The 12,637-nt window shown below is 41.7% G+C and overlaps 1 protein-coding gene across 1 annotated transcript in view; it reads right to left on the bottom strand.

The window, feature by feature from the left end:
• Positions 1-507: 507 nt before the first annotated feature.
• Positions 508-12,637, bottom strand: part of Mfn1 (mitofusin 1) — a 42,607-nt gene continuing 30,477 nt past the window's right edge. The window contains exons 15-18 of the mRNA XM_057756969.1: positions 11,366-11,518; positions 9,648-9,844; positions 4,588-4,722; positions 508-2,783 (exon numbers count right to left, since the gene is read on the bottom strand). Of these exons, the coding sequence (XP_057612952.1) occupies positions 2,705-2,783; positions 4,588-4,722; positions 9,648-9,844; positions 11,366-11,518 (564 nt within the window). The 3' untranslated portion in view covers positions 508-2,704. The remainder of the gene's footprint in view (positions 2,784-4,587; positions 4,723-9,647; positions 9,845-11,365; positions 11,519-12,637) is intronic.

The following is a 12,637-nucleotide window of genomic DNA, read 5'->3' as shown; positions in this document are numbered from 1 at the left end:
TTTAGTTCCATTTTTTTAACTGGAAAAAAAAAATCTATTCAATGTTTATATCTCAATTTTAAGACTAATGAAAGAGTTTGAATTAGTTACCAAGACAAACATAAAACATTAGAGTCAGGCATGATACACGCCTTTAATTCCAACATTTGGGAGGCAGAGGCAGGTAGATTTCTGAGTTTGAGACCAGTCTGGTCTACAGATCAAGTTCCAGGACGGCCAGGGCTACACAGAGAAACCCTGTGTCGAAAACACCACCAAAAGGAAAGGTTTGTATTCTACCTGTTTAGGGAGTCCTGCTGGCTCAGTACTTACAAGTTGCATGCCTACCACGGAAAACCTCAAACTGCCACTGACAGTGGCAAACCGGGGATCTCTCCCTGTGACTGGCCAAAGGAATTAAATGACAGTGGTGCAGTCATCAGGGCCTCGGGTGTGAGAAAGACTCCCATGACTACCATGAGAATGACTGGGGATAGAAAATGAAAAGTCACTAACAGATAAATGCTCCATTTATCAACTAACGGCAAATAGGTTTATTGTCATCTTGCAAGCTTGCATACTTATAAAAACGTTTTGTAAAAAGTTAAAGATCATATAAAGTTTATAAAACTGTAAACACACACAGTAAATCATCAAGTATGTGTAGTGACTGAGCAGTAACAGTCATGATTCCATTCTGTGTGATGCATGAGCCCAGCCACAGGTGCACTCTAGTCTGGTAGAAAAGCTGGCTTCCAGCAGTAAAACAATCTTTTCTCAACAGCCACAACTTCATCAGCTGGGAACTGCACTCCTATCCAGTGATGGAAAGCATTCTGACCTATGAACATTCATTCCCAGACTTCAGAGTACACTGAGACCATCTGCAGGGCTTCTTGAAGCTTGCTGTAGACTCCAAAATTGATATGATTCTAGAACTCTTGTGTTGAGCTTGAGAACCTGCACTTACAAGTTTCAAAGTAATGTTGATAACCCAGTGATCAAACCCAGAGAACTACACTGAAGCATGCTAATTATGTGGCCAGAAGTTAAAGTGCTCGGTGTAACTTTGTAACTTAGGTTAGCAGACCTTGATTTCAGATAAGTTTTTCATGTAATTTTCACCTAATCACACTTGGTTACCATTTGGGGGATAAAATATCAGCAATAAAAGCAAAATGTAGTCATATGTGTTTAAATGCAGCCCCAAACCCAATTTTCCTAAAACATAAGTCTGAAGCTTTCTGATGGTGTAAATAATGGTATAAAATATTGTAACATTCTTTAAAATTTTAAAAATAAGAGATGTACCTATGGTAGGTGCACACCTTTAATCCCATCACTTAGGAGGTGGATCTCTGTGAATTCAAGGACAACCGAATGGAGTGCACTGTCCCCTGGATGGCACAGCTGGCATCTAGAAAATACTCATAGCTTAGCACTTTATTTTCATGGTCAGGTCAAAGAAGCAACCTTCCTTGCCATTTAAAAGTACTTCCATAGGGCTGGAGAGATGGCTCAGAGGTTAAGAGCATTGCCTGCTCTTCCAAAGGTCCTGAGTTCAATTCCCAGCAACCACATAGTGGCTCACAACCATCTGTAATGGGGTCTGGTGCCCTCTTCTGGCCTGCAGGCATAACACAGACAGAATATTGTATACATAATAAATAAATATTTAAAAAAAAAAAAAAGTACTTCCATAGACACTGTCAACCAGCCTCTAACACAGAGGCACACATATTACCTGAACTATAAACATTTCACGAACACAGTGATTTTTGTGGTTGTTTTTGTTTTGTTTTTTCAAAATGGTTTCTTTGTACAGTAGTCCTGGTTGTCCTAGAGCTCACTTTATAGACCAGGCTGGCCTCGAACTCACCACTGAGATCCACTTGTTTCTACCTCCTGAGTGCTGGGATGCTACCATTGCCTGGCAAGAGTAATAATTTTTAATGGGGTCCAAGGAAATTCATGTAATTAAAGTCAAAGCTTCTAGTGGGGACAGTGAGATTCCTCCCAAGGATCCATTTGTCACAGTCATGTCACCATACGCCACGTACACCTCCTGTGCCCCATGCTAGCCATCCCTTCTGACCGTCCACTTCACATTTAGGCAGAAGACCTCTCCTTGTTGGACTCAAGGCTGGAAATGTTAGAGACAGAGCAGAAGACCAGAGCCAGATACTTCATGTGTGGCTATAACGACAGGCCCTCCTACGATTTCACATGAGTTTAATGAGGATAAAACTGTGTAGTAATGGTTACATCCTTGCTGTGAGGGTGAAACCCAGGAGCAGCCCACACTCCCTGGTGTGAACAAATCATCTGATAAAGAAATTCCGTATTCCCATTAAAGAAGGCATCAAGAACTAGTGAAGGAAGATGAAAAGATCTCTAACTCCTGGATGCCAGGAAGCAGTTACTCAGAATCAAAGACAGAAAGCCCTGGTTAAGAGTCACAGGACCCCTCAGAGGCTGCACAGCTGGTTCCACTGATTCTAAAGGAATCCATCATTTAACCCAACAGTTCAGTCTTTAAACTACCGCTAATGATGTTATTGCGACACTTCAAAAAGTGTGACCCCCCCCAAGACAGGTCATTACCACAGTCTCTGCAAGGCATCAGTACTCAGAGTAGTAATTCATACTGAGGTCATTTCATGAAAATAGTTCTCCCCTTCTTCCAAGTCCACTTCCTCCAATGCAATCAGCATAGCAACCTTTGTTAAGATTCTTCATTGCTTGAGTGCAGAAATTGCTTCGAAAAATTCTCCAGCTCACTTTCAAGTTGAACGGCTTTATTTCTAGTTAAGACAATGAATACACCTAATTATCCGAACAGTCAGTGAGAAAAATACGTTCTATCCAAACTGAGAAACAGCCCTCTAAGCAGCTGTGGCCATCCTTACTGAAACTCCTTTATGATTGTTACCACGTGGCTCCTGCCATGCTCACAGTGAACACCTCAGAGTCTAGAGCGATAGTAAGGTGTGGACTTCAGTATCAAAACAGCCTAACAGAGAGCTTAAACAGGAGTCACATCTTACATCACGGTCATAACTGTACAGTGTAAAGTACTGGATGACTCACACACCACATGTAAAGAAGCTGGTAAGGAACACATCAGAACTATACTTGATGTAATAAACTGTCTATGAGAGGAAGCCCTGACTGAACTGCCAGATGCAGATCTACGCAGCATATTCGCATACCATGCCAGGGCATGTACTCACAAAGAAGGGACTCTATTTGGAGAGAAGGAGTTGTTTTGCTCTCTCTGCACGTGTGGCTGAGGTCACAGAAGTGAAATGTACGTATGCTGGTGAATATATTTCTTCAGGCGACACTCTTGAGACACTAGACAGGATGGCTGAGCCTAAGTTGGTACAGCTGTGATCCTAACCCACCATGCGCTGCTAGGCTAGACTGACTTCCAAGGACTGCACTGTGAGCATCAGAGTGCACTTGCACACTCGGGGCTCACAGACACTCCACACCTGGGCTGCTGCAGCCTACTATCTAGGCTGGAAACTGGCTTGGGCTGAGAATGCTACAGTTCATGAAAACAGAAGTTGAGCACGGCGCCACACTGTACCCTTGCAAAGGCGATGATGAACGTGAGCGTTGTGTTGACACATTTTCATTTGACTAATTACATATGCACCCCAAACTCAGGCCATGAGGATCATCCTCCAATCTGTAAACACTAGTCATAAAGCTGTTCTTTGATGCAGAGCTATAAGCTGTGTGATCCCTGAATCAGCAGTGTTGCTCAGGTGGTACACAACAATACGTCCAGACATGCTGGCAAGGGAGTGAAAATAACAACTGCCGTTAGACCTGATGGTGTCACTTCCACTACTGTCTTCCAAAGGATCCATAATAAGTCATAACAAAGCAGCAGTCCAATTTATCAGGACACTTGTATATTCACTGCTTCAAAGCAAGTGTCCTCAGTCCTCAGAAAGAACAGAAGCTATGTTTTTGGTTTTATTTGCTTGTTTGGGTTTTTTTGTTTGAGTCAAGTCTCCAGTGGCCCAGGCTGACCTTGACTGTGCTGACACAACGCCCAACTGTCATTTTAAATTACTGAACTTCTGTTCTGAAAGAGAATTATCCTAGTCTAACAGAGAGTACAAGTCCAGGAAATTTCCTTTGGCTCAGGCGGATTCCTGCTGCAACTGGCTTTCACTGAAATTCCAGAGCACGAGGGACTAAACATGGTCAGTTACTGTCTTTTTAAAAAGATTTATTTTATGTGTTTTGGCATACATGCACTTGTTTGACTGGTGCTGAAAAACATCAGAAGAAGGCACAGAATCTCTTGGAACTAGAGTTTTAGGTGGCTGCTGGGTGCCCTTTCCTGTATACAGTCTTTAGTTTTATGAAGTCCATGTGGGTGCTGGGAACCAAGTAGGGTTCCCCGGAAAAGTATCAAGTATTCTTGCTAAGCCATCTCTCCAGCCTCAAACATAAACTCTTAATTTAAAGCAACAAAGAAAGTTAATTTAAAAGTTCTAATACAAAGTCATTAGTGACTTCATATAATTACATTTTGGATGTGAGATGAAATTAGATATTCATGTTATCGAGAGGGAAAAAGTTTACCTTAAGAGCTTCGAGTTGTTTTGTATTTTCTCCAGCTGATCTACTTCTTTGGATAATTTAGCAATTTCTTCTTCCAGATGTTTTTGAGTAACATCAACTTGTTGGCACAGTCTAGCAAAAGTGGTAGCCATTTCTCTAAAAAAAAAAAAAAAATACATACATATATATATATATATATGTTTTCTGAAACAAATATATATTAATAAAAACTTAGTTTTGTTTTTGAGACAGGGTTTTGTTTTGAATATAGTCCTGGCTGTCCTGGAACTCAGATCCACCTGCCTCTCTCTGCCTCTGGAGTGCGGGGACTAAAGGCATGCACCACTATGCTCAGTTAAAGAGGAAAACTTCAATATTAGCTAAGCCAGCATGACACCTGGAAGCTAGGACAACTGCAGGCTCCTTTATTTGACCTGAAGACAACATGCTCACAAGACTCGGCTTCAGCTGCCACAGGGCCGTGAATACAAACGAGACAAATGCTATGACTGCTAAAGAAAGCAAAGGCAGCATCCTACAAGACAGAGGAGCAGAGACGACTTTCTGAAGAGGACCCATCAGTTCAGGAATTTAGGCCAACAACTGACAAGTGGAAACTCATAAACTGAAAAGCCTCTTTACAGCAAAGGACACAATCAACTGGAGGAAGAAACCCACAGTGTGGGACAGATCTTGTCAATTGTAAATCTGAGAGATTAGTATCCAGAATGTAGAAAGAACTCAAAAAAACAAAAGTCAAGAAAACAAACCACCCAAGTAAAAAAAAGGGGGGGGCTTTAGATCTGAACATAGTCCTCAAAAGAAGAAAAATGGCTTAAGAAATATCTCAAAAATTATTCTACCATATGACCCACCTGCTGGACTCAATCTCCTCCTTCAGACATACTTGCTGAGCTCATGGGTGCTCTATGGACAACAGTGAGAAATGGACACACACATGTCCTTCAGCTGATGGAAATGTGGAAAACTGCTATGGAAAACTGCTCAGTAACAAAGAGAAATGAAATCATGAACTTTCCAGGTAAATGGACAGAACTAAAAAAGATCACACTGAGTGAGGTAACCCAGACTTAGAAAGATAAATACATGCGCTCTTATTTATGGATCCTAGTTCTGAATCCTTATTACACTTACACACACACACACAGACGACACACACACACACGCAGTTTAAATGAAGTTTCACTACTTGGGATGGTGGTTCTCTCATAAGAGTCACAGAATGTCTAACAAAAACCCCAGTGCAACTCAAAAAACCTCCCCTTGCGTTGCTAGGTAGGGAAAATCCAAAAGATTCCCCAAACACAGGCTACTGCCGTTGCCCTTGGTTTCACCCCAGAACTTGAAGGGAAGACCCTACTGCTGAAGACACCACACGCTGGACACAGACTGGGCTGAACTGATTAGAATTGGCATGCAAGGAGCACAAGCTCTAATGCCATCCAAAGGAGCTATGCATGCACGCTGCCTAGGAAGAAAAGCAATCAATAGTTCTGTCAAGCCATAGAGCCTAAAGGCCATAACAATGACCCACTAACCAAGATATCTCCAATGCGGTTATATGTTGGGGGTGATCAACGGCTGTCTAATTAATTGGATTGAAGTCCCGCTCAATGGAAAGAAATTCATGTCTACTGTAAACCTAGCTAACTACTGATGGCTAGTGAGGTCAAGGACCTTAGAAGACTTCCCTAAATCAGTATAATTTCTAATTCCATTCTTAAAACTTATCCTTGTATCCACAGGCAAGTAACTGTTGCTCTCAGACTCTCAAGGGAGCAGGGAGCATCTTTCTGTAGCCGATGGAGATGGCTACTATCATAATTACTATTTCAGATAACAATAGATTGCTGGGTGCCGCCCTGAATGACACATCTAGAATGCAACCTCCAAACCTAAGGCCCAGGGAGCACTGCTGAAAAGGAGGCAGCAGGGCTGTAAGAGCCAGAGAACCAGGAAATCTGGCACAAGATATGATATGAAGCTACACCCATGAAATTTCAACAAGTGGGTCACCCAAACAAGACCTGCTTAGTGACAGTAACGAGATGGCATGCCAATGTAGATGGGGGAAAAAGAGGGCCTCACCCCTAAATGAAGAGCTACAGGCAACTAATGGCTGCCGGGAGAGGGAGAATCATGTAGTCAGCCCTAAATACATACGCATGAACAATACTGAAAAGACTCAGGAGGGTGTGTGCACAAACAATAATTAAGGAAAGATTTCATGAACTTGGGGGACATGGGGAGTTGGAGAAGGTGAAGGAGGGTGAAAATGATTTGAATACAGTTCGCACATAGGAAATTCTTACGAAAACATCAGAATACACACACCCAGGAAACACCGACAGAGGAGATGGGGATTTCCTCAGAAGCCTAATAGACTTAACTCTTCCCACCTGCTCAATAAAAACAAAAACTGTTAAGGGTAGGAGATGACATTCTTTTGTGAGATGAACCACTGAGATAGGTGGTATTACCAGAAGCCAAGGTCATATCCAGTCTGAGTGCTAAGGACAGTGCTCTGAGAACAGTATCTGCATTTTACCCAGGAATTTGTCTCCTCAGTGTGAACCTCAGACATAATTATCTAACACATTTCTCTCGCAACTATCTTATATACTCTCACCTATCTTCTGGTCTATTTAAATAGCCATTTTCTTCATTCCACAGATGCCCACTATGACATGTGAAGCATTTTTCATTGTTTTATTAAATACTGACATTTGTCTAGTATGTCATAACCAATTATTTGTGGTTGCCTCCATTATAATGTAAAGGGAGGGCCAAATTAATTTTCAACTTTTCATTTCCCATAATTCCTACAATTATGTTGGGTGATTTTTTATAAGAAAGGGAGGTGTGGAGTTATACCATTTATTTGTAAGACCTTCACTCAGGTCCAAGTATCTTCATCAGAGAAAACAGTTCCCATTACACAAATGAAATTACAAAACAAGAACTCAAAAAGTACTTAGTGCACACTGCATGAACAAGTCTCTGAACCACAACTCTACTTGTTTTGACCTGTGTCTCAAAACAGTTAATTTCTGTAAATCCTGCCTCTTGTCTAAATCATTCTAAACACCATGCAAAGTAACTGGTTTCGGAACTCAATGGCTGGTTGACAGCACTCCCAGAGCTCCCAATTACCCAGACCTAATCACATGCTTACAGTCCTGTCCTAGAAATCACATGCCCTTCTAAAACACACTGCCCACACAGGAATTTCTTTCTTCAAGGTTTTTTTTTTCTTAAAGATTTATATATTTATTATGTAAACAGTATTCCAACTGCATGTATACCAACATGCCAGAAGAGGGCTCGGATCCCACTACAGATGGTTGAGAGTCACCATATGTTTACGGGGAATTGAACTCAGGACCTCTAGAAGAGCAGCCAGTGCTCTCAACCTCTGAGCCATCTCTCCAGCCCTCTGCATGTTCTTGAACACATTACCTTTCGCCCAGTCTACCTATTCTGCATGTGTAAACCTCACATCTGCTTGCTTCCAGGAACCCTTGTTAAAGGCTGTTCTCTTTCAGGCTTCCCTTACAGGAAGGAAGACGTCACTTTGCTTTGTTCTTTCCTGCATGTTACCTCTTTAGGTTGAGCTCCTCTGGGACTAAACTGTCTCAAATTCATTTAAATATACAACACTGCACCTGGTTTAAAGGGAATTCAACACACTTCTAATATTTAATTGTTATAAAAGCAGAAACTGGGGGCTTGTGGTTAAGAATAGCCGGCGCTCCTGAGAAGGACCTGGGCTTGGTTCCTGGCACTCACATGATGGCTCACACCTATCTATAACTCCAGTGCCTGGGGATCTGGTGCTCTCTTCTCATCTCCGAGAACACTAGGCACACATGTGGTGCGTGCAGAGACATATGGTGGACCACAGCCCAAGAATAAAACTGTGTGAGAATTGAGTGCTTGTGAGAAAACTCAAAAAACAGGACGAGTCTTGTGACCACAGTTTCTTCAAGAACATGGTTCTTGGAATGTGTTTTGTGCCCCTACCTGGTGTAGCAGACAGAGGAGAGAGTTTCTTTCAGACTATTCATTACAACTGGCTATTGTTATTTGCTTTTATGCCCCTATGGGAAGACATATTTCTGCTGTATGAGGCTTGTCCTTGTGATTGTGCACTTTACAATGCAACTCTTCTTAATCTTCAGAGTATAAACTGTCTGATGCTCTGAATAAACGTGGCTACTGCATGAGACTTGAGCTTGCTTCCTTTATTGCCTCCATCCTCCAGGTCCCACTGCCTCTAGAGCAGTGTATAGACATATATGCAGGTGTAACATTCAAGCCCATAAAATAAATCTAAAAGACAATGGCAAGGATGGTAGCCTCTTCCTTTAATCCCAGCACTCAGGAAGCAGAGGCAGGAAGATCTCTGTGAGTTCAAAGCCAGCCTGGTCTACAGAGTGAGTCCAAGATCAGTCAGAGCTATTCTATGAGTGTGATTTACTCAGTAACAACTTTAAAAAAAAAAAAAGAAAGAAAAGAAAAAGAGAAAGTGGGTAGACCTAGACCTATAAGAAAATGTTTTTGAGATCTAAAAACCAATGCTGTTACAGACTTGAAGTTTGGACTATGATAATAAAAAGCACATTCTATTCATCACAAAATCACCAGGGCAAAGAAGACTCAGGAGATTGAGGCAGGAGAATGGCCATGAGTTAGAGGCCAGCCCGGGCTACAATGAGACCCTGTCTTAACAAAACAAACAAAAATGAGAAGTCTGTCCACTTAATTGAGCCCATTTAATGAATGCAAAAAATTCAATCTTCATAATGAAGGAACCACAAGCATTTGAATAGGATCATAACTTAGAACAGGTTTGCTAAATAACTATTTGTTAAAGACAGCTCCCCTTCCTTCTAAAGCGTTCCTAACACCAACTTCCAAATGTTCAACCCTAATCTACCAGGGAATGAGGAGAGGAGTGCTGAGAGGGGAAGCAGGGCGAGCTCTTGCTGTCTTGGATGTGACTACACATGTGCTCACCAACTGCAGAGATCCTCTGCAGGCTGCACCTCCCTACTTACTGCTGGACTTGGTGGCTGCAGTTTGCACTTGTGAAGCTCACAATCATCTGCAGCTTTTCGGTTGCATAGTTCACAAACTGCTGCTTAAATGCTCGCTCTTTAGCGCGGGTGGTCCAAGTCAACCTTTCATAAAGGTACAAAGCTCCATACATACTTAAGGAAATAGAGATGAGTTTCCAGCCCACTGTTTTCCAAATCTGCAAGACAAAGTCACAGCTCACTGTGAGAAATAAACACATTAGAAGGAGACAGTGATCATCTTCTAAAAATATATATACCTTCCTCATAAAGAAATCTGAGAAAAAATATAAACACTAGGATGGAGTTTCACAGCCTGCCACAATTCATGGGCTGAATTAAGCTCCCTCTCTTGTAAAGTTTTCTTTAATCTTTCTTATGTGTAAGTGTTCTGTCTGCCTACATGAATGTATGCCAGATGTGTGTGTAGTGCCTGTGGAGGCCAGTAGATGGCATCAGAACCCCCAGGCCTAGAATTACAAATGGCTGAGCTGCCATGTGGGTGTGGAGAACCAAGCAGGGGCCCTCTGAAGAGCAGCACATCTTAACCATCTCTTCAGCACCAACTTGATATTATCTCAAAAAAAAGGAAGAAAGAAAATTATATTTTAGGTTGAATGTTTCAAACATTGTAACAGCACATACATGCTGTTAATAAACAAAAAAACTGAACACAACTTACTAATAATCTTTAATACTTAAGACAGCTCCCATTGGTATTCAGAGACAGTCCTGCAGGACATCTTGTTTGTTGTCAAAGATTAAACCAGCCCTCACAAAAGAAAGGCAAGTTTTCTACCAACTTGGCTCTTTCTTGTTATGTCAATATATAAATAAATCACTTCTTTGTGTGCTATAGTGAGAAAATAGGTCATTTTATTAAAAGCCAGATAAGATTAGGAAGGTAATTCAGTGGTATAATGCCTATTTGGTATGTGCAAGGCTCTGGGGGCACTGCCCAAAGGAAAACAAACAAACAGCAAACAGAAACCAACTCAACAGCTTTCACCCTAAACTTACAGGTAAGGGTGTAGGTAAGGTAGGGGTGCATGTGTGCATGTGTTTTTAAAGATAAGTTACAGCCGGGCGGTGGTGGCACACGCCTTTAATCCCAGCACTCGGGAGGCAGAGGCAGGCGGATCTCTGTGAGTTCGAGACCAGCCTGGTCTACAGAGCTAGTTCCAGGACAGGCTCCAAAGCCACAGAGAAACCATCTCGAAAAACCCCCCCAAAAAAATAAATAAATAAAATAAAATAAAAAAATAAAGGTAAGTTACATCTGTAAAATCTTAGTCACTACTTTTTTTGTTGTTGTTTTTGAGACAATTTCTCTGTGTAGCTGTGGCTGTCCTGGAACTAGCTCTGTAGACCAGGCTGGCCTTGAGTTCACAGAGATCTTCCTGCCTCTGCTTCCTGAGTGCTGGGATTAAAGGAAGAGGCTACCATCCTTGCCATTGTCTTTCAGATTTATCTTATGGGTTTGAATGTTACACCTGCACATATGTCTATACACTGCTCTAGAGGCAGCGGGACCTGGAGGATGGAGGCAATAAAGGAAGCAAGCTCAAGTCTCATGCTAGGATTCAAGGTGCACACCACCACTACCCAGCTCCTTAGTCACATTTACAATTTACAGATTTTCAGATGCTTGGCAGTTCCTGAGAACACGATCACGACTTTATTGAAGAACTGCTTCTTACCACTCCCCCAACAACTAGGATGCCCATGGAGGTTCTAGATGTGAGAGATGCCAATCCTGTGATCAAGGTGATCATGAGCTCTTCCTGAGCTGCGCCGTCTGGGGTTGCTGGATTAGGAGAAGCAGTGGGAGTTGAAGCCAAAGATCTAGGGAGCTGGAGAATTTAGGAGAAGAAAACAAAACAAAAAAAAAAAAGAGTTACATTTATAAAGCTGTTTGTTTAAAAAAAGGTAAAGCAATTTATGGGGGGAGGAGGAGGTTCCAAATAATGAGTAGAACGCCAACTACACGAAGAAAATAAAAATACACTAAAAGTTCTTTTTCTTGTTGGCTGTGGGGAAGGTTGTGACAGTGTCTGACCCGGTTGCCAAGGCTAGCCTGAAACTCAAACTCAGAATCTTCCAGCCTCAGCTACCAGACTGCTGAAATGACAAACATGTACCTTCACAGAAATTATTTTCTATGTGAACTAATGATATAACAATAAATTTAATAGTAAATCAATAAGAATTAAAACTGGTTTTCTAAGAGTAACTTTTCTTTTTTCATTATGTGTGTGTATGCAGTGTACCCCAAGAATAGAGGTGTTGGATCCCCTAGATGTTACAGGCAATTGTGAGCTGCCTAAATATGGGTACTGAGAACTCTGAAAAAGCAGTAAGCACTCTTAACCATTGGGCCATCTCTACAGCTAACTCTATCTCCCAAGAATTAAATTTTTTTGTTTGGTTTTTGTTTTTCAAGACAGGGTTTCTCTGTAGCTTTGGAGCCTGTCCTGGAACTAGCTCTTGTAGACCAGGCTGGCCTTGAACTCACAGAGATCCGTCTGCCTCTGCCTCCCAAGTGCTGGGATTAAAGGCATGGACCACCAAACGCCCAGCTAAGACTACTTTTTTTTAAGAGTTGAAGATGTAGCATAGTACTAAGACTTGTGTGCTTAGCACATGCAATGTTCTAGCTCATTTCTAGCATTAAAACAAACAACTGGGCAATGGTAATGCACACCTTTAATCCCAGCACTTGGGAGGCAAAACACATCAAAGATTAAAGAATAAGCCACAAACTGAAAAATATATTTGGACATCACCTATCTGTAAAGTAAATTGTAAATTTACATGCAGATGATAGAATCCCTAAACTTAGTTGTGGCCAACAATTACAATTAGAACGTGAATAAAAATATTGCTCTACACATCTTTAATCCCAGCACCTAGGAGGCAGAGGCAGGTGGATCTCTGGGTTCGAGGCCGGCCTGGTTACCAGAGTAAGTTAC

The sequence above is a fragment of the Chionomys nivalis genome, chromosome 24, assembly GCF_950005125.1.
Source record: "Chionomys nivalis chromosome 24, mChiNiv1.1, whole genome shotgun sequence".
Lineage (NCBI taxonomy): Eukaryota > Metazoa > Chordata > Mammalia > Rodentia > Cricetidae > Chionomys > Chionomys nivalis.
The sequence above is the reverse complement of the archived record's forward strand: the minus strand, read 5'-3'. Positions and strand labels throughout refer to the sequence as shown.